This window comes from Protomyctophum parallelum (assembly GCF_964188405.1).
Source record: "Protomyctophum parallelum genome assembly, chromosome: 4".
Taxonomy (NCBI): Eukaryota; Metazoa; Chordata; class Actinopteri; order Myctophiformes; family Myctophidae; genus Protomyctophum; species Protomyctophum parallelum.
In genome coordinates this window covers 48,821,783-48,848,674 of record NC_139700.1, presented here as the reverse complement: position 1 = coordinate 48,848,674, position 26,892 = coordinate 48,821,783, and the positions used below count along the sequence as shown (strand labels likewise).

General features: G+C 44.1%; 2 protein-coding genes across 3 annotated transcripts in view; one reads left to right on the top strand and one right to left on the bottom strand.

Annotated features, from left to right (window-relative positions):
• The window catches only part of nup205 (nucleoporin 205), an 85,908-nt gene extending 73,737 nt beyond the window's left edge, over window positions 1–12,171 (bottom strand). The window contains exons 1-9 of the mRNA XM_083763391.1: window positions 12,130–12,171; window positions 9,694–9,836; window positions 8,980–9,151; window positions 6,652–6,796; window positions 5,369–5,528; window positions 4,442–4,670; window positions 3,639–3,803; window positions 1,587–1,762; window positions 273–389 (exon numbers count right to left, since the gene is read on the bottom strand). Coding sequence (XP_083619517.1) covers window positions 273–389; window positions 1,587–1,762; window positions 3,639–3,803; window positions 4,442–4,670; window positions 5,369–5,528; window positions 6,652–6,796; window positions 8,980–9,151; window positions 9,694–9,836; window positions 12,130–12,157 — 1,335 coding nt within the window. The 5' untranslated portion in view covers window positions 12,158–12,171. The remainder of the gene's footprint in view (window positions 1–272; window positions 390–1,586; window positions 1,763–3,638; window positions 3,804–4,441; window positions 4,671–5,368; window positions 5,529–6,651; window positions 6,797–8,979; window positions 9,152–9,693; window positions 9,837–12,129) is intronic.
• A 543-nt stretch (window positions 12,172–12,714) lies between these two features.
• Window positions 12,715–21,914, top strand: agk (acylglycerol kinase). Of its 2 annotated transcripts, XR_014569119.1 has the most exons (15): window positions 12,715–13,028; window positions 14,005–14,044; window positions 14,156–14,235; window positions 14,826–14,901; window positions 15,772–15,897; window positions 16,948–17,042; window positions 17,717–17,786; window positions 17,953–18,032; window positions 18,343–18,400; window positions 18,749–18,896; window positions 19,509–19,609; window positions 20,126–20,196; window positions 20,305–20,389; window positions 21,029–21,381; window positions 21,641–21,654. XR_014569119.1 is itself a non-coding variant. In XM_083762584.1 (14 exons), the coding sequence occupies exons 1-14, from the start codon at window positions 12,919–12,921 to the stop codon at window positions 21,161–21,163; spliced, it is 1,275 nt and encodes a 424-aa protein (XP_083618710.1). In that variant the 5' UTR covers window positions 12,715–12,918; the 3' UTR covers window positions 21,164–21,914. The 2 variants fall into 2 exon arrangements, 1 of the variants encoding a protein (XP_083618710.1); XM_083762584.1 differs by having other exon boundaries at window positions 21,029–21,914.
• The last annotated feature ends 4,978 nt before the right edge of the window (window positions 21,915–26,892 follow it).

Sequence of the window (26,892 nt, the reverse complement as noted above, 5' to 3'; positions counted from 1 at the left end):
TAGGTGCTAATAATATGTAAAGATATACATGACACATGGATAGATAAATATGCATTGTGCTGCCTTCTTCAGGCAGCACAATGCATATTTATCTGCCTTCTTCAGGGTATATATACCCTGAAGAAGGCAGTTGTACCTGCCGAAACGTTGGTTCCTACTCTGCATCCTAATAAATAATCGGCACTTTGGCTATCAGTGTGTGCAGCCAATCTTTTGTCTTTTTAAGACTTAACTCTTTGATAAATATGCATGACACATCATGGCTTACTGACCAGGGTCATGAGGTGGTCTAGGTCTCTCTTCATGGAAGATGGAGGTTCGCTTCCCATCTGCAGGGACATGTGCACCAGGCGAGCATCTTCATCGGCACGGTTACGGAGCTGCTTCACCTGCAGAGACAGACAGCAAACCAATCCGTGAGGAGCTTAGCATGTGACGGGAAAAAAACATCCCTGATGACTTCACAGAATATGACCGTGATATATGTAAATATGAAATGTACAATTTAGGCATTTAGCAGACGCTCTCATCCACAAGTGAGAGAAGTTAATAAGTAGAGTAAGCATGTCTAGTCAACAGACAAGATAGTCACACTATACATACTTTACGTAGTGCCTCAAAGGAACTGGGATACCCAGTACACAATGAACCTATCATATGCCATAGTCTAAACAACATAAAAAGGGGTGGGTGGGATTCAGATTTTACGGGGGCCAGTTTCGAATTGCAGCTGTCCGTAGGTGCCCTTTGAGAGCGGTTTTGAAGGAGTCAAGGGAGTCGCATGTCTTAATGACTGTTGGTAGGGCATTCCACATTTTGGTGGCATAGGAACGAAAATAATTTAGTCCCTTGTTTGTGCCGTATCTGGGTTGTACATGGTTTGTTGCACTTCCTCTGGTGTTGTGGGTGTGGACTTCATTGACATTAAGGAAGTATTTAGACGGGTACATGGGTATCTTGGTGGTGTATCGAATCTTGTGGACCAGACCCATTGCAAGATGCTGTACTCTGTCGTCGACCCTAAGTCATTCCAGCCTGTCAAAGAGGGCAGGGGTGAGGTGGGTTCGGGGTGTGAGGCCAAGTAGGAGCCTGACCACCTCACCTTCATGGGCATGAGAGCCAGGAAGTCTGTGATGAGGGAATGGAACTAAGAGACTACCTTCATGGGCATGAGAGCCAGGAAGTCTGTGATGAGGGAGTGGAACTAAAGAGACTCTCACCTTCATGGGCATGAGAGCCAGGAAGTCTGTGATGAGGGAGTGGAACTAAAGAGACTCTCACCTTCATGGGCATGAGAGCCAGGAAGTCTGTGATGAGGGAGTGGAACTAAAGAGACTCTCACCTTCATGGGCATGAGAGCCAGGAAGTCTGTGATGAGGGAGTGGAACTAAAGAGACTCTCACCTTCATGGGCATGAGAGCCAGGAAGTCTGTGATGAGGGAGTGGAACTAAAGAGACTCTCACCTTCATGGGCATGAGAGCCAGGAAGTCTGTGATGAGGGAGTGGAACTAAAGAGACTCTCACCTTCATGGGCATGAGAGCCAGGAAGTCTGTGATGAGGGAGTGGAACTAAAGGGACTCTCACCTTCATGGGCATGAGAGCCAGGAAGTCTGTGATGAGGGAGTGGAAGCGACGGATGTAGAACTCCTCCTGGGCGAAGCCCTCGCATCCCAGCATGCCCTCCTTCAGGAACAGGAAGACGTCTCCCTGCAGGGCCAGCTCGGCGAGAGCCTCGTCTGCCTCCGTGAACTCCACCAGAGCTGCACACACAGTCGCACGAACACACACACACAGTCGCACGAACACACACACAGTCGCACGAACACACACACACAGTCGCACGAACACACACACACACACACAGTCGCACGAACACACACACACACACACACACACAGTCGCACGAACACACACAGTCGCACGAACAGTCGAACACACACACACACACACACACACACACACACACACACACACACACACACACTTAATAAAAAGGACTTCCGAAGATGTCATCAAAATAGCCGATCTACAAGCTCACAACGCGTCGCAGATTTTCAGCATGCAACCAAATGTAAAATGACTTATACTGAATCTCTTGTCCACTAGTCCCTTCCTAACATTTTTGACTAGTTTTGTATTTATTGACGAAATTGTCAATATATTTAGTCTTACTTTTAGTCAGCATAGCTTAGTTTTCGCCAGTGAAAAAAGGTAGTCGACGAACATTTTTCGTCGACAAAAACAACCCTGCTTACCAGAGCCCTGTGATAGCTGGGACAGCGCCCTGAGGGCCAGGGCCCAGTGTGTTGCAGTACAGCCTTACCAGAGCCCTGTGGAAGCTGGGCCAGGGGGGCCCAGTGTGTTGCAGTACAGCCTTACCAGAGCCCTGTAGTGTCATTCATGTCGAATGTCATGTTTTTATGTTCTGTGTGGACCCCAGGAAGATTAGCTGCTGCTATGCACCAGCTAATGGGGATCCTAATAAAACTCTAAACTCTGCGGTAGCTGGGGCAGCGCCCTGAGGGCCAAGGGGGGCCCAGTGTGTTGCAGTACAGTCTTACCAGAGCCCTGTGGTAGCTGGGGCAGCGCCCTGAGGGCCAAGGGGGGCCCAGTGTGTTGCAGTACAGCCTTACCAGAGCCCTGTGGTAGCTGGGACAGAGCCCTGAGGGCCAGGGGGGCCAGTGTGTTGCAGTACAGCCTTACCAGAGCCCTGTGGTAGCTGGGGCAGCGCCCTGAGGGCCAAGGGGGGCCCAGTGTGTTGCAGTACAGCCTTACCAGAGCCCTGTGGTAGCTGGGACAGCGCCCTGAGGGCCAAGGGGGGCCCAGTGTGTTGCAGTACAGCCTTACCAGAGCCCTGTGGTAGCTGGGACAGCGCCCTGAGGGCCAGGGGGGCCCAGTGTGTTGCAGTACAGCCTTACCAGAGCCCTGTGGTAGCTGGGACAGAGCCCTGAGGGCCAGGGGGGCCCAGTGTGTTGCAGTACAGCCTTACCAGAGCCCTGTGGTAGCTGGGACAGCGCCCTGAGGGCCAAGGGGGGCCCAGTGTGTTGCAGTACAGCCTTACCAGAGCCCTGTGGTAGCTGGGACAGAGCCCTGAGGGCCAAGGGGGGCCAGTGTGTTGCAGTACAGCCTTACCAGAGCCCTGTGGTAGCTGGGACAGAGCCCTGAGGGCCAAGGGGGGCCCAGTGTGTTGCAGTACAGTCTTACCAGAGCCCTGTGGTAGCTGGGACAGAGCCCTGAGGGCCAAGGGGGGCCCAGTGTGTTGCAGTACAGCCTTACCAGAGCCCTGTGGTAGCTGGGACAGCGCCCTGAGGGCCAAGGGGGGCCCAGTGTGTTGCAGTACAGCCTTACCAGAGCCCTGTGGTAGCTGGGACAGCGCCCTGAGGGCCAAGGGGGGCCCAGTGTGTTGCAGTACAGCCTTACCAGAGCCCTGTGGTAGCTGGGACAGAGCCCTGAGGGCCAAGGGGGGCCCAGTGTGTTGCAGTACAGCCTTACCAGAGCCCTGTGGTAGCTGGGACAGAGCCCTGAGGGCCAAGGGGGGCCCAGTGTGTTGCAGTACAGCCTTACCAGAGCCCTGTGGTAGCTGGGACAGAGCCCTGAGGGCCAAGGGGGGCCCAGTGTGTTGCAGTACAGCCTTACCAGAGCCCTGTGGTAGCTGGGACAGCGCCCTGAGGGCCAGGGCCCACGCCAGACGGCACACTGCCTGCAGGCCCGGAAGCTTCCAGGGCTGGCCGTCCATCAGACGACTGTGCACCGCAGACACGTACTGCCTCTCTGTCAGCAGGGGCAAGGCCTGGAGCAGGTCTACGGAACCACACACAGATACAGATACAGTCAGGGGCAAGGCCTGGAGCAGGTCTACGGAACCACACACAGATAAGATACAGTCAGGGGCAAGGCCTGGAGCAGGTCTACAGAACCACACACAGATAAGATACAGTCACATACATACAGTACATATAACACATACTGCCACAGTAATCTACAGAATAATCGTTAAGGGAATAATTGATAGTTACAGCCGTATCTGAGTGTCTATGGTCATTCGTCACATGCATAGTTATAGTTGCATAAAGCCAAAACAATCAAACACTAAAGCCAAATTCCAACACCCAGAATCTCAGCCACTTGCTCACTCACACTCGCTCACTCCAGCATGGCAAAATTATGGTGAATATGGTGACGTGCCGAAATTCAACAAGTTTCAAAAGGTCATATCTTCTTGATTTCCCCCCCAATTTCAATGAGCAATACATCATATGAATGAAAGGTTACAGTGTGCAGTTTCATAATATGTAAAGAACTGAAAAATGACCATGGCCCCCTTGTATATTAAACCACTGTCCCCGGTCACATATGTGACGTCTACACGATTGTGTAGTCACCAATTTCACCGTAACCGGAATTTGGCTTAAGCCGTCCCTCCTTTCAGTTCCTTCTACCTTCTCGGTCTTCCGTGCCTTGCTCCAGGAAGCTGACGTCCAGGCAGTACAGCAGGGCCATGACCAGAGCCATGTTCACGCTGTCCAATGAGCCGTCGGCTTCAGCGGTCACCGTCTCCAAGTGTCCAATGAGAGCCAGGGTGTCGTCTTGCGTCAACGACGACTGGCAGGTCCAGGAGAACAGGCAGTCTGCCAGGGCCTGTCTGCACTCTCTGATGAGGTCAGATACCTGAGGGGGAGAAAATAAATCCACATTCCTTTAAGTTTACTGTGTGACGTTTTCTTTTTTGTCAAAGCAAAATAGAGAGTATGCACATGCATGGTTTTCCTATCAGGACACGCCCCCCTCATCTAGACTGAGTGGCAAAACATTGAGCAGCATGGAGCGTTGGAGTTTGGAAGCGCTCGTTGGAAATCACTCCACCGTCCTGCCGTACCGCCTGTTTCTAAATGTCACATAATGCAGGAGGCAGCAAAATGTTGTGTTATGTTAAACAAGCACTTCCAAACTCTCTCTCTTGACAGAAAGTACAGCTAATCATAACGTTTCTATGGTGGATTTTCATGAAACAAAAACTTTGCAGATAGAAAGAGGATAATTCAAGCTTTTCGTTCAGCTGCAATGTTGGCGAGTTTAACATTGTTTAATGCAATCAGACAGGACTTTTCTGTTTGGATGTATGGGCCTGTCAAGGCCAGAAATTAGTTTTTTGCCACTCAGTTCCCGCATAACTTCCAGGTACGATGATGTCACACGCATACCCTCTATTGGTGACATAATCTATATGAGGTTGTAGATCTGCTATTTTTCAATAACTAAAGTATAACATAATCCTTCAAACACCAAAAGGACTTTTTCCCGGCAGGACAAAAGGAGAAGGATGCAACAATGTCTCATCGTTCCCACCAAACGTGGAGCTCTCTCACCTCCTTCCTGTGTTTCTCGTTTCCCAGACCGCGCTCCTTCTGCAGACGCTCAAACTCGCGGGTCACCTGGATCTCCTCCACCAGCGTGAGGATGCGCTGCGTCAGGCCCTGGCTCATCAGCTCGTCTGTGAACCGAGTGGCCAACGCCACCAGCTCCCCACTGAGCAGGAGACAGACAACCAACAAACAAACACGTTTTATTTATTTGACCACAGTGAATGCATGAGCAAAGGCATTAATTAAAGCAATGCACACCACAGGTACAAGAAAGACGCTCTTTATTGAGAATTCTGACATTTCGAACTATTTGATCTTCATCAGGTCATCGTCAAATAGATGGAAACGTTGTCAGAATTCTCAATAAAGAAAGTCTTTCTTGTACCGGTGGTGTGCAACAGGGCTCCATCCAGTATCTGCTGAAGTTTCTTCAGCCCGGCACCCAGCCTGTCCATGTGCATATTGTACGTCCACATAAATTAAAGCAATAACACATCTCATGACTGAAAAGTTACAAACTGCGATTTGTGAAAAATGTTAGTAAACTAAATATATCACATAACATAATATTACTATATTAGGGTTTATGGGAGATGCTTCGGAAAATGTAGACCTGCACAAAGCTGGGTTGAAAGCATCAGTGACGTATCACATGCCACAAAGCACCGGCGTGAACGGCACTTGTGCGTACTCCGCATGCACGAACCACGCTCAAAGCTGTGCTCAAAGCGCACATTTATTTTGCATTGTGTTCAATGCGCACAAAGAAACATGGGTGTGGAATTTAGAGAGTTGTGATAATAGATTACTAGTTTGACAAATTCAAATACTCTTAAAGGACCACTTTTCAACCTATCTTCATATAATAGGTCCCCACTAATAATCATGATAAAATTGCACGATTTCTTTCTACTCAGTCTGTGTCTCATAGGAGGGCTGTGGGGCAGTTCAGAAACCGTCCTCCAGTGACATCGTCATTAGGCAGATTTTTGATGGCTTCCATTTTCGCATTGCAACTTTTCAGGACTAGAAAGCCTGCCGTTTCTATTAGCTTGCATTCCCCATCGATGATGTCACTGGAGGACGGTTTCTGAACTGCCCACAGCCCTCCTATGAGACACAGACAGAGTAGAAAAAAATTGCACCATTCTTTCATGATTATTAGTGAGGACCTATTATATGAAGATAGGTTGAAAAGTGGTGAAGTGGTCCTTTAATTAATCTTAAAAAAACCTGTGTGTGTGTGTGTGTAATGTGTGTGTGTGTGTGCGTGTGTGTGTGCTGACCTCAGTTCCAGGGTGAAGGTCTTGCCGTGGCGGGACTGGATGAGGGAGCGCAGGGAGTTGGCCACGCACAGCTTCCCGTCCCAGTACAGCAGAACGGCCACCAGGCCTCGGGTCAGACCGGTGAAGTATGGCTGTTGGTGTTCACCTGGTGACAAGACACAGATCATAGTGTTGATCTACTACAGTACAGTATCTACTACAGTACAGCAGCACGGCCACCAGGCCTCGGGTCAGACCTGTGAAGTATGGCTGCTGGTGTTCAGCTGGTGACAAGACACAGATCATAGGGTGGAGAGATTAGTGCTGATCTTTGATTGATTGATTGATTATTTTATTAGACAATAACAAATGCAAAACAGTACATGGTATACAGTCAAAGCACATTTATCCAAAAGGATAGCACCGAAAAAAGGCTTTCACAACACAATGATGACAGTAATCGAGATACCTCAAAAACATGAATACTATTTACAGGTGTAAGTACCAACAAATCTAAATACCAAATAAATCACTCAGAGGGGGGGGGGGGGGGGGGGGGGTATAGAGAGGTTGCGCAGTCATCTTCTCTCCTTTTGACCCGCTGACATTGATAGGTGATTTTTCAGACCGGTTTTAAAGGAAGCCAGTGATTTGTTTGTGTTGAGGGAAGGGGGCAGGGCATTCCAACCTGAGTGGCAGTGCTGTGGAAAGTGGATTTACCCATATTTGTTTTATATGTGGGTGGGTCTATATATGTGGATCTAACGATGATACAGTGTGCATCTTGTAAACCAAATAAATAAACATTAAAAAAAAAGCAGTGCTGTCCAACAATAATTTACTTTCATCGTGATTAATCACATGATTTGTGTAGTTAATCGCATAATAATCACATCTTTTTGTATTGGCTCAAACTTGAAAGAACTGAAAAGCGTTTCCTCATTCATTCGATTCAATCTATTAGTTTGATTAACTGTTGCACCTCTAGAATACCATGCACTTTAACCCATTTAGGCCTGACGTCGACATTCTTTAAATGTCTTCCAAGTTCTAAATCATGACAGTTTTCTGAAAAACCTTATGTTTCTGTACCAGTGGTGCTCAATATTTCATGTCAAGGATCCCAAAAATTATATGTACCGGTAATATGCCTCCCCCCCCCCCATCATCTGAAAATATGTTGTTCCAGGGACCTCCCCAGAAGCAAAGATTTGAGTTAAAATGTTCACTTTGTAACAATATATATTCAAAGATTAGAATTTGCACATTTTCACGGTTTTTCAAAAAGAGCAGACCTACAAGTCTGAGCTTGTAGATCTGCTATTTTTCAATTGCTAAAGTATAACATAATGCTTAAAACACCAAAAGGGGTTCCTGGGTTAATGTCTTTCTTACAGTGGAGGAAGAACATCCAAGACTTACTTTATTAGTAAAAACACAATAGTTCCGCCTGAGAGAAGTTTGGTTCCTACCTAAACTACATCAGGCAAATATTGAATATTTGCCTGATGGAGACCTAGTCGGTCTGTCGAAACGTTGCATTTAAGTGTTGCCTTAACCCATTTAGGCCTAAGGCCGATTCTAAAAACGCCTCTAAATCCTGACCTAAGGTTTCTGATATTTCAAATATTGATATAGCAGAATCAAAATGTTTACATTTTTTAATACTGTACATACTGTACAGAACCCAAATATGGGTTCCCGGCCTGAGGGGGTAAGATACAAATAGGGGTTCCCGCCCAGAATGGAATAAAGTAAGTCTCGGAGCTCTACAAACTGGTGTGTTTGTATGCGTTTGTACTGGTATGTTCTTCCTCTCTTCCTTGAGGTTTTGCCTTGATGCCTGACCTCCAGCACCTGGCCTGAATATAGGCATTGAGATGTGCACAGTAGGGCTGCAACACAGTTTTTCCAGTGTTAAGTGTGAGTAAAGTAAAAGAGAAGTGAGCCATCTCTCTTCCCTTACAATCTGAAGATAGTTGCACAGTAGTGACTGCAAAGCAAAATATGACACAAAACGAATATAATATCAAGAACAAGAACAATATTTATTTTTAAATGACCTATGTATTTGAGTTCAGAAGAGTACTGTTCCTTCTAGACTGACACATGTGTAGCTATTCTTTAATTAATGTATGCAGTCAGAATAAGCCTAAAGACACCATGAGTTGCTTTAATTAATTTAGTTTGACTTTTATTTGAATAGCAGCCTAATCATAGATAAATAAGTGTCATAATCCGATTAATCGTTTAAATAATCGGCAGATTAATCGATTATGAAAATAATCGTTATTTGCAGCCCTAGTGCACAGTCTTCTCTGTGAACCTTTCTAACTGTGGACACAGTACCTGCCAGCAGCAGCTCCAGCGCCGCCACCTCCCCGATGTCAAACAGGTCACTGAGGATGAAGGCCTCGGACAGCAGCTGCTCCGGCAGGAGCCGCGACCCCTGCTGACCTTGGATGGCGATTCCCTCCGTGCTGGCCTTGCGCACCTTCTCCCTCTGCTCGGCACTCTTTGGCTGAAAGGAGGAGAGATTGAAGACAGAGGTGTAAAATAATCGGTACCAAAGTAAAGCACCTCTTTGAGGCTACTTTTGTGTGTGTGTGTGTGTGTGTGTGTGTGTGTGTGTGTGTGTGTGTGAAACTTGTGCTCAGGGGTCTGCAAATGGGTGGATTGCAAAAGACAAATGCAAAAAGTTGCCTAAATACTGTTCCGTCTCAGTTATTATGGGCAGTCCGTCTATCTGGAGAAGGCGTTGTTTCATTTATCCCTAGGTGGCTTAAAAAAAACCCAAAACAAACATCCTGTCTAGTAGTGTCAAGTAATAGTATGTCATCGATGTGCTATATATATTTTTTTATTTTCTTTTCCCTCTGTGTGTTAAGCATGTGCAGCAGTTATATCTGGTTGGACCATATAATGTAACCTAATTCTGATCAGTGTTTGGGTCCATTGTATTGCGCCTCTTGTGCAGATCCAAATAAAAATAATTCAAATATGTGTGTGTGTGTGTGTGTGTGTGTGTGTGTGTGTGTGTGTGTGTGAGAGAGAGACACTCACAGGGTTCCTGTAGAGCGACAGGAAGTGTGGTTTGTGTTTCTTGAGTTGCAGGTCGAGGAGGTGGACGCTGTCTGGCTGTCTCCTCCATACGGCCCCCTCCACCGTCTCCCACAGTTCCTTCAGTGGCCCCCACAGACTGGCTCCTGCACACACACACACACACACACACACACACACACACACACACACACACACACACACAGTACACACACATTTTACAAACACTTAATGATTAGTGGGTCATCAACATAGGGGGTCCTCGGAGTTACTACAGGGAGGCTGCCAAATCTTTGTGTGATAGGAACACGTTTTTTTTTTTTAACAGCTGCTATGTATGCAATAGCAAGCGGAGTCTATCGATGTGCAAGCTAGTCCAGTAGTCCTCTAGTCCTCTAGTCCAGTACTAGTCCTCTAGTCCTGTAGTCCAGCTAGTTTTCCAATTAGCTGATGTATGTGCGCACCGCAAATATGACTCAGAGGAACACAATAGTTCCGCCTTAGAGAATTTTGGTTCCTACCTAAACTACTGCGCTGAAACTGACACAGAGGCAGTTATAGCGGACCCCCGCAGATAATAATAATGCAGCTGGTAATTAATTAGTTTCATCAATGTGGGCTTGTTAAAACTACAATCCCCTAGAATCCACATTTCCAATGCTAGCCTCTAGCCTGCAACATGTGAGCTTGTAGATTGTAGACAGAGTAGACAGAGCCAGTTCAACACCGTCACTGACTGATGATAGCGCTGTCAAACAAGTATATGATGTTTGCCAAATGCCAATGGTATATATATATTAAACCATAAAGCGGCAACACAGACACGCTCATAAACACGTACAAACACCTGACACGTTGACACTACAACCTCGACATTACTGAATTACTTCGTCACACATCTCCAATCTCCATATATGGAGCGGATAAATGTCGCCGACATGATCGGCTGAATCTCCACAATAGAGCGGACTAGTAGACATTATCTACGTTTGACATCACGAATTCCATATAGGGTCATCATCACCTGGATCTCCATATATGGAAATGACTACGCTCTATCACTCTGACATCATCAGGATAACCTGAATAGTATACAAGAGCACAAGAGTAGCCCTTTTCCTATTATAACAGAATCCAACCAACACACTCAGGAATCTCCAACAAGCTCAACTCCCCAGAATCTTCCTTTAAAAGGTTGGTTGCACACTGGACTTGTTTTTCGGAAAAAAGAGGGGAAAAACGCTGCTAAAAATCCGAAAACACGTTCAGTTCATATCCAACAACGCTCCGCAAGTTCCCCAGCAGTAGGACACAGAGTCAGATCTACAAGACCTTCAAGACTTTGACCTTCCGCAGGGGATCATGATCAAGCAAGCCTCAGCCCACACGAACCCTGCAGGTGTCTGGCCTTGAGTTACAACCTGACTCCAACACTCCAAGGTATCTTGGACTTACATCCTCTCTACTAGCTCCCTTAACCCATTTAGACCTGAGAAAATATTCTACAAATGTCTTCTAAATCCTGACAGTTTTCTGAAAAACCCTATGTCTCTATGTCAGTCGTTCTCAAACATTTTCATGTCAAGGACCCCCAAGATTTATATGTAATTGGCCGCCGACCCCCATCTGAAAATATGTCGTTCCAGTTCACAACTAAGACATTTTGACAGTCCAGTGTTGGTTTGAATAAACAAGTCACTTTTCTCGTGATAACCGTCATTTTAAAAGTAAATAATGACATATAAGTGTCTTCCCCATCGCATTATATGAATAGGTCTACTACAGTGGTTCCCAAACTGGGGTCCGGGGACCCCCTATGGGTCCCTGAGGGAGTTCCAGGGGTCCCCCCAGCTAAATGACAGTTTGAAACCAAATGGACCCTTATGGGTCTGTAACTCTGAGAGTGTACAAATGGAACCGTTACATTTGTACACTCTCAAAAATAACATTGATTTTTACAATATAGATTGAGGGTCCCAGAGATATAAATACCATTAAATGGGGGGGTCCGTATAGACTAATGCATGTCAAACTGGGAGTCCTTGAAATTAAACAGCTTGAGAATCACTGCTAGAGAGACAATAACAATCTTCTCTTATGGGGGTCCCTTGCATGTCTTTTCCAAATGGGGGTCCGCGGGGATAATTAATTAGTATCAATTTGGGGGTCCTTGACATGAAAAAGTTTGGGAACCCCTGAGTCTGACAGTGGATGTGTGTGTTGACATCAGCATGCTAACGTTAGCTCCGTTAGCCTAGCCGGCGAGTTACGCAGCTCATGTCAATATCACCACCATGTGGCCGGTCCGTCTCAGATAGAACCACACTGTCCATAATAACATAATAACATAAAGCGCTTCTTCATGAATAACAATGTCAAATATAACAACAGTGAATGTTGAATTCGTCGCTTGTGGGAATAAAAAAAGGTATTTCATACCCGAATTTACCGCCATCTGCGCCGCCATGATGGACTGTTTGGAATCAGGTTGTCATTCGGGTTCGGAAGCTCCTGTAAATGCCGCCTGCAGGAAATGCTAATTTATTTATTTTTTGGGGAATAACATAAGCACATTTACAACACGAGAGCACACTTATTTGAATGTAATACACACGGCAGGCACTTAAAGTAAACAAGATGTTTAGAAAGTGTATAAACATCTGTAACAATCTCTTCAGGCGGGGTTGGCACTATAGTCTACGGTTCAGGGGTCGAGAACTGTGGGATTATGGGATTATGGGAAATGTAGTTTGCATATACTGAGGCCCATATTATTCGTTTACCCAATGGAAGTGTGGTGTTTGTTCTTTTTATTTTTTATTTTTTTGTAAGATGTCTTCCTAATAATAATAATAATAATAATAATAATAATAAACAATGGCTCCTTAGGCCAGGGTCTTGTATAATTGTGGAATTGAAATGCAACCTTGAATAGTCGCCTCAGAGCGGAACCAATTAGTCAGTAGGACTGTCTTCGACCCGGACATGTTTGTGTGTTACACCATAAATAAAACCCATGCTAGTAGTAATTTGACCGCTGAGATCTTAGAGTATATCTAAGGCTGAGAATGAGATCTTAGATTAATATCTATATATACTCTAAGGATGAGAGGAGGCAGGTGGTGTGTTAAATTAATAGAATATTCTCTTACTGCATGTCTAGACATGAAGCTGATGTCATCATAACTCATCATATAGGTTTAGAAGAGGAACAACAACAGACCAACCATGGCTCGGGTTGTGAAAGTGTTCAAAACTCTGAGAAACCACTGGAAGAAATCCACGTTCGCTGTGTGTGTTCTGTCCTACGGTGGACACTGGCTGTACGGGAAACACTGGTAGGTGTGTTTGTGTGTGTGTGTGTGTGTGTGTGTGTGTGTGTGTGTGTGTGTGTGTGTGTGTGTGTGTGTGCGTCTGCTAGCCTATAGTCATCTATAGTGGATTATATCCAGATTATTAGAACCACACTAACAACTTGATTGTTTAAGATTATACGTTTTCTATTATAGATGCTCAACTGTCTATTTAGTGCCAGTTTATCCTTGGATCATCTAGCCCTGAAACATATGACTGTCATGAGCGTCATGTGAACCATGGCTACCTTGGATCATCTAGCCCTGAAACATATGACTGTCATGAGCGTCATGTGAACCATGGCTACCTTGGATCATCTAGCCCTGAAGCATATGACTGTCATGAGCGTCATGTGAACCATGGCTACCTTGGATCATCTAGCCCTGAAACATGACACTCATGAGCGTCATGTGAACCATGGCTACCTTGGATCATCTAGCCCTGAAACATATGACTGTCATGAGCGTCATGTGAACCATGGCTACCTTGGATCATCTAGCCCTGAAACATGACACTCATGAGCGTCATGTGAACCATGGCTACCTTGGATCATCTAGCCCTGAAACATGACACTCATGAGCGTCATGTGAACCATGGCTACCTTGGATCATCTAGCCCTGAAACATATGACTGTCATGAGCGTCATGTGAACCATGGCTACCTTGGATCAAGACTATCATAGATGTATTTGAACGATGTTGAGTCATTATATTTATGATCATCATAGATAGATGCCACAGTAATAGTCAGACTCGATAAAACATACATCTATGATAGTCTTGATTAAAGGCTGCCAGGTTGTGGGTCCCTGACATTAAGAATGTTGAGGTCCACAGCACGTCACAAACAGTGTCTGTACCGGTCAGACAGACAGACAGGCAGACAGACAGACAGACATACATACTGTAGAAGTGTATCTGCGTTTATGTGTTAACATAATGTCCTTTGTTTTATTATCAGTGACAATCTTCTACGGAGAGAGGCATGCCTTGAGGCCAGGGTAAGACATTAAATGTGTCCTGTTGTGTGAGATCTCCTGTAACATCAAACATGCACTTGCCTTTAAAAAATATATATAAATATATATATAATACTATTATCTCTCTGTTAGGAATTTGGCCGTCAACAGATCAGGCCACAGGAGCCACTGAGGAAAGCCACTGTGATCCTAAATCCTGCAGCTTGCGGAGGGTATGACAAAACGGAATCTCTTACAATTGATTTGAAGTATTCATTAACAGTTTGCAGAAATACAGTACATTTCAAGCACAACTCTATACAAAAAAACTGTTAAAGCTGCTATAAGCAATAATGTCAACATTTGAATGACCCTTTTTCAGACAGCCAGCATTAGGTAGAACGCTCCCCCAAAAAAAATCTACACATCTAGGGGCCACAATCTGCATTCAAAGATGTTCCTAGAGGCTTTGTCATTGGTCGATTTGCCTGTCTGCTTCCTGATTGGTTTAGTCATTGCGACCGGGGTTTTTTTTCCGACCAATGACAAATCTTCTAGGAACAGATTGCAGCCCCTAGATGTGTCACAGAGACTACATTTTGTTTGGGTGAGTTCTACCCATTGCTGGCTGCCTGAAACAGAAAAAAAAAAGTCATTAAAAATGTGACATATTATTGCTTATCAGCTTTAACTGTGAGTGGACGACACCATAAAAGCATTACCGGTACACTTGTTTACAATAGGCCCACCGTTTTCAATTCATTTTCAATACATCGCTACGATCAATCTTTCTAACCCCCTGCTCCCCCTCTCCTCTCACCAGGAAAGCCAACAACTTATTTGAAAAGAATGCAGCTCCCATTTTGCACCTGGCTGGTGTGGAAGTAACCGTGGTCAAGGTATCGTTACTTCATCATTATCATCATGTTGAAAAATTATCATCAGGTCTATTTGAGTCTGTTTGTGCTTGATGTTGTGATGGGTATCCGGAGAACTCGCCAGTTTACCAACTCGCTGCGATTTAGTGCATTTTAGTTGAGAGAGAGAGAGAGAGAGAGAGGTTTAGAGTTAACACTAGAGAAAGAAGGAACACTAAAAGTTTAAACACCAAAGTACCGAAACAATGTAATTCATTAATAAACAATTCCTGAAATGGTTATAGCCGGCCTACTTATCATTGGTATTCACATACTCACCTTTTTATCATCATCTAGCTGACCATTTAATTGCACAAAATAATTTGATCACTTTAGAAATGAACAATAACATCTGTGAGTTTGACATACTACACAGATGAAGACAGCATGTTAGCATAACGATGAAGACATTGATGAAGAATTTTCGCCGTGGCGACTTGGTAAACTGGTGAGTTCTCCGGTGTATCCTTGTGGTTCTTTCCTTCAGACGGACTACGGAGGTCAGGCCAAGAAGCTGCTCTGTCTGTTTGTGTGCTTGACGTTGTGATTGTTTCCTTCAGACGGACTACGAAGGTCAGGCCAAGAAGCTGCTCTGTCTGTTTGTGTGCTTGACGTTGTGATTGTTTCCTTCAGACGGACTACGGAGGTCAGGCCAAGAAGCTGCTCTGTCTGTTTGTGTGCTTGACGTTGTGATTGTTTCCTTCAGACGGACTACGAAGGTCAGGCCAAGAAGCTGCTCTGTCTGTTTGTGTGCTTGACGTTGTGATTGTTTCCTTCAGACGGACTACGAAGGTCAGGCCAAGAAGCTGCTCTGTCTGTTTGTGTGCTTGACGTTGTGATTATTTCCTTCAGACGGACTACGAAGGTCAGGCCAAGAAGCTGATCGACCTCATGGAGCAGACCGACATGCTGATCGTTGCCGGTGGCGACGGGACCTTACAGGAAGTCGTCACCGGCATGCTGCGGAGGGCAGATCAAGTGGGTATATCATACTGTTTAAATTCAAATAGGGTGCATTTTGCATCCCAAAACGCAGTTTATAGTTAAGGGACGCACTAAAACAACAACCTCTGCATCCACGGAATGCACTACTGTACTGTACTGTTTTTTATTCTAGTTTATTTTGCTAGCTTTAGTTATAATAATCATTTATTCTGTTTTCTATATGAATATAACCACATTATAAGTTATAACCATATAAAATGAAATGGGAGTTAAATGCAATTTGAAAAAGAATAATGCTTTTCTGCTTTCAAAGGTATAATAACACCATAGGCTATAGGCTTTCCAGGTCTAAGGGGTTGTTTCAAATAGTTTATAGTAGATACCGGTACAGGTTTCTTTTTTTAGTTGTGCCACTGAAAATATAAATGAATGTGGCTGCATGCTGTTTGCATGTGTCGCTGTATCTGAAGATATGACCACCAGAGGGCTCTGAGGCTCAACTATTCACACCCCCAGGCCAGGATGCCTTGTTTGTAGTGTACATTCATATACTGTAAATATGAAAGCAAGACAATAAAAAGCTGTATGTGTAGGTGAGACAGTTTGTCTGTACCAGTCAGTGTTGTTTTAGTCACCTGGAATGTCTGTGTTTAGTCTAGTTTTAGTAGACTAAATTATTTTAGTCGACTTAATCTACAGTCGACTAAAATGTATTTTGTCAGGCCTTGATGCCGTCGTAATGACTGTTATTACACTTGCTGAAAATAGCCGATCTACAAGCTCACAACGCGTCACAGCGCGACGCGTTGTGAGCTTGTAGATCGGCTATTTTCAGCATGCAACCAAGTGTAAAATGACTTATTCTGGATCTCTTGTCCACTAGTTCCTTCCTAACATTTTAGTCTCGTTTGTATTTGTTGACAAAACTGTCCAGTATATTTAGTTTTTTGTCATCATAGCTTAGTTTATTTAGTTTTCCTCAGTGGAAAAAGGTAGTCGACGATTTTTTTTTGTCATAGTTTTAGTCGAAAACTACACTGGTACCAGTTGTGAGTCACTGATGGCTGTGTTTTAAACCAACAGGAGGCATTCAGCCTGATCCCTATCGGCTTCATTCCCCTGGGCTCCAGCAACTCTCTGAGTCCCAGCCTCCACCTCCACAGCGACAACCAGGTCAAGTAAGTAGCAGTGTGGCACTCATCGTGGGGTTGATTAAGACTGGTATTCCTTCCCACCACATATGTGTTTATTATTATTAACCCATTTCCATTTTGGCCTGAATTAAAAAAAATGTCTTCTAAATCCTGACAGTTTTCTGAAATGCCTATGTTTCTATATCAGTTGGTGCTCAATATTTCATGTCAAGGAACCCAAAAATGTTATGTAAGAAGATTTGAGTTAAAAACGTTATATCAAATATATATTCCAAATTTGATAAATTTTGATTTGATAAAATTTCAGGATAAAAAAAAAATAGCAGAACTACAAGCTCGTAGCGCGCCACTCGGTGGCGCGCTATGAGCTTGTAGTTTTCAATAGCTAAATTATAACAATGTTTAAAACACCAAAAGGGGTTCCCGCCCATAATGGGAGCACCTTCACCCTGGCGTCAACTATTTTGGGCAATGTCATAGGCATATGAATTAGAAAAATAAGACTAATCTGTGCAAGCGCACAATGTGTCACATCACGATGCATATGTACTGTACGTGTGAGATACATTTGCTATTTTTTGTATGACACATCATTTAGAGTTAGCCATAAAATATATGGGGGATTAATTGGCAAAACGACTCAATTGGGAGGTAAAATGGGGTACAAATGTAAGGTGTTTCTTTCTCCCACATTGTAGACACATCACATCAGCCACCCTGTCCATTCTGAAGGGAGAGACGGTTCCTCTCGACGTGCTACAAATCAAAGTGAGAGTTTTGTATTAACAAATGTACGGTATAACCAACCCTGCATGTGTCAACAACACAATTTCATTATTGATGATTAACACACTCAGACTGCAATTCTCACTACTATTTAATTCTAGAGTTGCAGCTAAAGTTGCAGTGTCTTTTTTTTGTTGTTTTCCTGTAGGGGGACAAAGATCAGCCAGTGTTCGCTCTGATGGGACTGCGCTGGGGTGCTTTTAGAGATGTGGCTGCTAAGATCAGCAAGTAAGAATGACTACCAACTTAAGTTGTATTCTGAGGGCCGATTCATACTCCTATTTCACCGCTGTTTCGGTGCTGTAGAGCCGAAATGATTTTGGCTCGTCAGAAGTTTTCAGTAGCACCGAAGAGCCGACTTTAGGACGGTACCCGCCCCCCCCGAACCTCAAATGACGTCACATTGTAGGCTCTACAGAGCCGAACCGACTTTTATTCGGCTCTAAAATAGGAGTATGAATCGGCCCTATAAGACCTAATTTTCTGAATAGATAAACTTGCTTGATTGAGTTGTACATTCATTTATTTTCCTTTTTAGATTTTGGTACCTTGGACCAATGAAGACGATGGCAGCACATTGGTTTAGCACGTTGCAAGTAAGTCCTCGTTTCCGTCTACATAACACATGGGTGACTTGTCGTGCCATTTAACCCATTTTGGGGCGGAAACCCCTTTTGGTGTTAGCATTATGTTATGCTAAAGCTATTGAAAAATAACAGATCTACAAGCTCATAGCGCGCCACCGAGTGGCGCGCTACGAGCTTGTAGGTCTGCTACTTTTGACAAATCGAAGAACGACCGACATAGAAACATAGCTTTTTCAGAAAACTGTCAGGATGTAGAAGACATTTTTAGAATCTGATCTCAGGTCAAAATGGGTTAATTGATGAGTAGCTTGTTGTCCCCACACGTCATGCTGACCTCTCACCTTTCCGTCCCTTTAGGAGTGGCCTCAGGTTCGCAGTGTCTCAGTGTCCTACCTGGCCCCCAGCCTCCGGCCCCCCGACCTGGTCATCGAGAAGTATGTGAGGCCCAACCTGCTCAATCGCATCATCCGCAGGCTTAAGAACTACTGGAGCCCACCGTTACCAGGTAACGTCTACATCGCTGCACTCAACACGAGGCTCCCTCATAAATATAAATATTTATATAAATATAAAAATATATAAATGAAACTGCCTCCCCCTGGCCAGCTGGGGCGCCTAATGGAGGGGAAAGGAACTGGTTGGAATAACGTGTTCCTTCCACGCGCTACGTCCAACCAGGGAAACTCCCCCCTGTCAGGTGTAAAGGAGCAACTTGGACACTCAGGCATGAAGGAAAGCATGAGTTCAAGTCCGTTGCTCTCCCCTTGTCCCCCATATATGGGTACTAGGTTGGCGGAGGGTGTGTAGAGCCCAGGATCACATTAGATGATTGACACAGGGGTGAAAAATGGGTTACAAAATCGTGGGATAAAAAATATATAAAAAAAACAAAAGAACTACTGGAGCCCACCTGTTATCGGTAACGTCTACGTCGCTGCACTCAACACGAGGCTCCCTCATGAATATAACTCCTGCACTTAGTCGTTGCTTTTGTCGTGCACCAGAAAATAGACGACTACAATCTGTTCTGATCTTGTAGAACTACTGTTTTGGAGTATAAATCAGGCATTAAGACGTTTTGTGGGGCTCTGTTTGTTTGTCCGTTTGTTTGTTTTAGAGCCTCCAAAAGAAGAGGAGCCGGAGCCGGAGTGGGAGGAACAGCATCTGTCCACACACGAGTTGATGATTAAAACACACAACAACAACCCAGTGGAGAGGGTCAGTGGAGACACCAGTCTATACTTATACAACTATGACCGTTAAAACCCATTCTGTACGGGAACCCCTTTTGGTATTTTAAGCGTTAGGTTATACTTTAGCTATTGAAAAAATAGCAGATCTAGAAGCTCGTAGCGCGGCACCGAGTGCCGGGCTACGAGATTGTATAGGTCTGCTATTCTTTTTTAAATCTTGAAAATGTAGTACAAATCTTTGAATATATATATTCTTTCAGAGCGAATGTTTTTAACTCAAATCTTTGCTTCTGGAACAACATAATTTCAGATGGAGGTCGGCGGCCGATTACATAATAATCTTGAGGTTCCTTGACATGAAATAGTTTGAGAATGACTGACATAGAAACATGAGGTTTTTCAGAAAACTGTCTGATTATTAGAAGACATATGTAGAATCGTCCTCAGGTCTAAATGGGTTAAATACTGTAGTTGTAGCCTATTAATTACCCCTCAGAATATAATGCCATTTAACCCGTCCATGCATCTCCTCTCCTCTCAGCGGATAAACGACTCCCTGATGATCTGTGCGGAGCCAGACAACTTCACCGTGCAAGAGTTCATCACAGTGGGGTCAGTAGCTGTATATATTTACACGTCGTGCACGCATGATGTACAGACGGCTAGTTTGTTAAAAATTATAACATTTTTAAATTAAACTATTATATTCTTTAATTGTAGAACAAAGAAAGGAGAGGATCCATCATTGTTTACCAAACACGGCACAAACCTGGAAGTGGGAGCCTGTCACCTGCAGCTGCCCGAGGTCAGATGTTCCTCCACTCGGAGGAACTTTACTCATTATCATGGACTCAAAAACAGTGTTGTTTTCATCGACTATGACGAAAAATGTTCGTCGACTACCTTTTTTCACAGAAAAAAACTAAACGAAAACTAAGCCATGATGACTAAAACTATGACTAAATGTACTGACAATTTCGTCAACAAATAAAAACTAAAATGTTAGGAAGGGACTAGTGGACAAGAGATCCAGTATGAGTCATTTTACACTTGGTTGCATGCTGAAAATAGCGCTCACAACTTGTGAGCTTATAGATTGCTATTGTAAAGTGTAAGTGTCATTACGATGGCATCAACGCCCACCAAAATACAAGACATTCCAGGTGACTAAAACTAAACGAAACCTGTTCAAGAGACTATGACTAAAACTAAAATCTGCTGCCAAAAACAACATTGACTCAAAAACAAACCCCTGAAATACTACAGATGGTATCAATGGTATCACTCAATCTTTTCACTTGCCGCAAAGAACCGATCTTCAAGCTAACATGTCACAGCACGCCGTAGCTTGAAGATCTATTCGTGGAGTATACAGTACCTACACTACATTGAGCTTGTGTCATTTTATGATAACGTCCCGTCTTTTGCCCTGACCCTACAACAGGACACGGGCGGCTTCTACAACATCGACAACGAGGAGTACGAGGCCATGCCGGTGGAGGTGACGCTGCTGCCGCGGAAACTACGCTTCTTTATCAGCGCTGAGCGCCGAGAGCAGCTCCTCGCGCAGGTGCAGTGAAGACCAGAGCTTCAGAAGAAGCATCACAAGGAGACCAGAGAGAGAGAAGTGGAAGAAACATGAGCAGTGACCCGCTGGATTCACGGTCCATCCATACAGGAGACCAACTTCTGCTTAGCCTGTCAATAGCCGTGTTCAATCATCATGAACCCCCCCCGTTGGACGATTCTACAAATGTCTTCTAAATCTGAAAAACCTCATGTTTCTATGTGTCAGTCGTTCTCAAACATTTTCCATGTCAAGGACCTCCAAGACCTACAAGCTCATAGCTCATGAGCTTGTAGATCTGCTATTTTTTCAATAGCTAAAGTATAACGTAACGTCTTATAATACCGGCAATGCAGTAAATGTCCATAAAGAGCCTGACAGATGCCAGATCTTTGAGTCTCCATCACGATTACGGAGAATCCTAAGGCTGATTGTCGATGGTTTGACCGATATTTTTGAAAAAGTATTTATTTTATTTAACCACTTAAGCCCTATTCAAACACATCTGATCTACAAGCTCATGCATACTGCGCTTTTAGACATTTTTTTTTTTTTACATTTTCATCTATATAATGCCACGCCTAAAATATGGACACCAGGTCCAAAGTGGATACAAAAGGTCATCAAAAGGTCAAATATATATCAGGCAAACCGATATCAGTCCGGCTCTAGTTTGGACATAATGTGGAACAATGAAATGCATACAGTAGGCCTATGCTAATGAATACAGTACATTCTGTGTATAAACAAGGACCAAACCTTGTGTGGACTTTAGAGAACATTATCATGTTTACTGAACAGTAACAGTTTACCAATATTATTGTGAAAGTCATTAAACAAAAAAAAAACTCTCCGACTTGTCCTCTCCCTCCAGTTAAAGCAGTGGTTGTCTCAATGCTTGCTTGTCTTTTTTTTTTCTTTTATCCCCCAATTTTGTAACTCATTATTTCACCCAGTGTCAATTATCTAATGTAATCCTGGGCGCTACACTTCCTCTGCCAACCTGGGGGGGGGGACGGGGGGACGACGACACTGACCTCATGCTTCCTTCTATGCATGAGGAGTCCAAGCTGTTTCTTTTCACCTGACGGGAGTTTCCCCGGCCGGACATAGCGCGTGGAAGGAACACGTTATTCCGATCAGTTCCTTTCCCCTCCATCAGGCGCCCCGGCTGGCCAGGGGGAGGCAGTTTAGAGACCAGGATTACTGCATGTTTTTGTGAGGGTACCTACCCTAGGGGACACGGGGAGAACATGTGAGGGTACCTACCCTAGGGGACACGGGGAGAACATGTGAGGGTACCTACCCTAGGGGACACGGGGAGAACATGTGAGGGTACCTACCCTAGGGGACACGGAGAGAACATGTGAGGGTACCTACCCTAGGGGACACGGGGAGAACATGTGAGTGTACCTACCCTAGGGGACACAGGGAGAACATGTGAGTGCACCTACCCTAGGGGACACAGGGAGAACATGTGAGTGCACCTACCCTAGGGGACACAGGGAGAACATGTGAGTGCACCTACCCTAGGGGACACAGGGAGAACATGTGAGGGTACCTACCCTAGGGGACACGGGGAGAACATGTGAGTGTACCTACCCTAGGGGACACAGGGAGAACATGTGAGGGTACCTACCCTAGGGGACACGGGGAGAACATGTAAGGGTACCTACCCTAGGGGACACGGGGAGAACATGTGAGTGTACCTACCCTAGGCGACACGGGGAGAACATGTGAGTGTACGTACCTACCCTAGGGGACACGGGGAGAACATGTGAGTGTACCTACCCTAGGGGACACGGGGAGAACATGTGAGGGTACCTACCCTATAGGGGACACGGGGAGAACATGCAAACTCCACACAGAAAGGCCCTTTCGCCAACCCCGCCTCGGGTATGGGCACTGATGACGCGGACGAGCGCCCCCAGCATCCCCAGCGGGAATCGAACCCAGGACCTTCTAGCTGTGAGGCGACAGCACTACCAACTGCCGTGCCACCGTGACCCCCCTGTCAAAATAGTCTTTTCACTATTAAAAACATCAGATGCATAATTTAAGACAAACAAGAATCCGAGGGAACAAGATTGCTTTATTGTTTCAGAATGGCAGTACTGTGTGGATTAAATCAGGTTGCATGAAATCATGAGTGTCTCATGCAGTCAAGGTCACATATTACACATTATTGTCGTCTTATACGTAACAGTGCTTTATATTCATATCGATTGGGTTGGAAGTTATTGTAAAAGATTATATTGCAGCTACTATGACCAAGGAGAGAATGCTAGTTATGCCGGTTATATTATGCCAGTGCCATGTGTGTGTGTGTAACACAGATAATGCTTTCTATTGACATTCAGTGGGGGTGACACACACACTATGCAAACGGATCATCAATATTAGCTAATGCTGGTACGTTTAACGAGTCTGCAAACGACTCCACAAAGAAGGCGTTTTATACAGTTGTGAGTGATGATGTGCATATTCTCTTCGTATACATACATACATACAGTCATACATACATACATACATAGGCTACATACACCAGCAAAACAAATAGCTTTGGTGACAGAATGCCTGTGTGTGCTGAGGGGTAGATGGACCAATCAGGAACAGCCAGGTTGATCGCGGGTGTTTTTAGAACAATGGGCTCAGGTCTTTGAGCAAATACTTTACAAGACAGTGTAAGCCAGGGGTGCCCATCCTTTTTTGACTTGAGAGCTACTTTCAAAATGACCAGCTCAACAAGATCTACCCACCAAAAAAAGTAATTATGGCATTGCTGAAAATAGTTTAAAAAAAAAAGACTAGGAATGGGAAATAGAGGGGTTGAAATGGAATTAGTATAACTGATGTTTGTGCGCAACACTCTTAAAATTAAAGTATTGCATTGTGGGTTTAGCTGACAGGCCCTTTTTGATGTCAATCAATCAAGTCACCTAATTCAAGTGGCACAAAAAATATATATTTTGTATTAATATATTTAAATATATATATATGTTTTTAGGGGAGGGTCATGTGTTCTACCTGCACAGCTTTTGTGATCTACTGGTAGATCACGATCTACCTTTTGGGCACCCCTGGTGTAAGCTATATCCGGTGTATTTACGTCCATGTGACGTCCATTAATATGCATTGTCCTGTCCAAATAAACAACTAAAGTAAAAAGTAAGTAAGTCCCTTAATTAATTAAGGCCCCATTGTAGCACCCGCCCTCAAATGTATACTTTCCCTTTCAGACAACACTTACTGCACTATTATTCTTTGACCAGCCAATAAAACATCCAAAGAACAGTCTAGACTCTTCCAAAGTCCACCAAAAAAAAGCCAACCTCAAAAGGTTCAGTCATCGACTCATAGAGATCATTACGAATACAAGAAAATGCCAGCACTCATGCATGTCCTTTTACATGATTTGTATAGTATTTCCCTCTGACGAGAGTGAACAAACGTACGCGTTTTCGTCAGAGGTAAATACAAATCATGTAAAAGGGACATACAATGAGTGCTGGCATTTTCTTCACCTCAACTTTAATATCCTCGAGCTTTGCACACCTAGAAGGATTTTGTTTTAATCTGGAGTGCTGCAGGTCTGTCTGCTATACGGCAGTACTTTTTGTAGCATTACGAATACAAACACTTAAAAAAAAGACACATCAGTCAGTTCACATAATGAGCCATCGGTCTATGAGCATTATCCACTCATCTCCAGGTCAGTACATCTCTACAACTCATGAATGGGACTCGGATGAAAAGAGAGACGACCTCTCAACCGGAACAGAGGAGGGAGGCCTTTTCTGTGAATCTCTCCAGGGAGAGAGAGGGGTGGGGGAGGTCCACTCTTCCCTTCACTCACAGGCCATGACATCACCACACAGACAAAGAGATGTTTGTCATGGGACAGACAAGTGTAGAGGACTTCTTCTCTGAATCTGAACCAGAAAACGGCAACAACACTCAATGAGTGTGTTCTGTTCGCTCAACTCAACAGGAACCAGGAGAATGTTGGAAATTAAACACGACTGTGAAAGGTATCTTATCTTCTTAGCACAGTGCGGTTCCCAAACTTTTAAGACTTTTTTAAACGAAACACTTTGTGGTGGACCAAAGTACTCAACTCTAGTATTTTAATGAAGGTATAGACACTCCTTGTCAAATAACTCAACTTACAAGGGAAAGTTGCTCAGTCAAATTTGTGCTGGAGTACATCAATGCATTTTGAAAATTTGCCAGAAATTTCTAAACATTTTCAGACAAAAACAAACTAGTGAAAATCAGCAGGTTCGCAGCAGGCACATTATCTTGAGGATCTGCATCTGTAGAGGATCTACAGTTTTTGAAATAGTGGTTAAGTGGTAAATGTTTATTTAATGATGTCCCGATACACTTTCTCCGTTCCCGATCCCACAATTTCTGTGTTACCGATACCGAATAACGATATACCAGTGTTGTGATCTCCTGTTGTGTTTATAGCTATCTAGCTATATATAATATCTTGTGTTGTGTTTATAGCTATCTAGCTATACATCTGGTGTTGTGTTTATAGCTATCTAGCTATCAACCCCTTACCCCTGTGTCGGATCGCTGGTTAGACTGACTGGCATATTCGCAGATATCGATATGAGAAATGAAATAAGGGCCGATACGGATACCTTTCCGATACGATACATCTCTAATTTGTATTATGTAAGTTTGTGTCCAGGTGGTTCCTTCCTAGATATATGTAGAGGAGTCACAAAAAGTACAATTATCTGTTTTTGACAAGTAGTACAAAAACCTAAAACAAATTAAAGTAAAAATAGTAAAAAGTACAGATACTCAACAAAAAAAACTACCACCACTGTACGATACAGCATATTCCATATTGTGGTGTAGTAGTTTTAAAACATGCTGGCTTAAGGTGCAAATTTGAATATTACATATTACAGTATTAAACAAAAAAAGGTGGCCACATGTGTATCTCCACCAGGACGGGTGGCCTAACCATAGCTGTGTCCCGAGCTAGCTGTGGGGAGGACCTTCCGAAAGGCAGAAGTGGAAGCACTTTTGGAGGCGAGGCTCTATAGAGGGTCCAATTTTGGGTTGATTGGTTGTTTCCGTTCATTTATAATCAGTAAATGTACGTGAAGAAAATGCATAATGGTGGAAAATATTGTTAGGTCAAAATGGGGATGACCTACTGTACAGTATATGAGGAGTTACAGCATGACCCGGCAAGGATCCAGAGAAAATTATATTTAAAATGTACACTTCAAAAGTAATACGGTATAGATTAGATTAGAAATACATGGGGTAGAGTTATAGCCTATTGGCAGCGTGCAAAAGAGATTTGATACTGATCTGTCCAGTGGTTTCCGAGATTAATTTATGGTGACACACACACACACACACACACACACACACACACACACACACACACACACCCTCACACACACACACACACACACACACACACACACACACCCTCACACACACACACACACACACACACACACCCACGGCCTGGCAGAGATAACAAGCTTCCTCCTCTCGCTCTCTCTGTAACGTTGGTGTCGTAATGATAATAGCTTGTCCACCCTGACCGACCATACAGTGGAATAGTTTATGCCAGGAACAACATCAACAATTCAACATACCACAACTCTCACTCTCTGTGCTGAAAACAAAGATGTTTTGTGCACACACGATCAAGTGAGATCAAACGTCATCAAAGTTTATATTTTGACAAACACGCATACTTA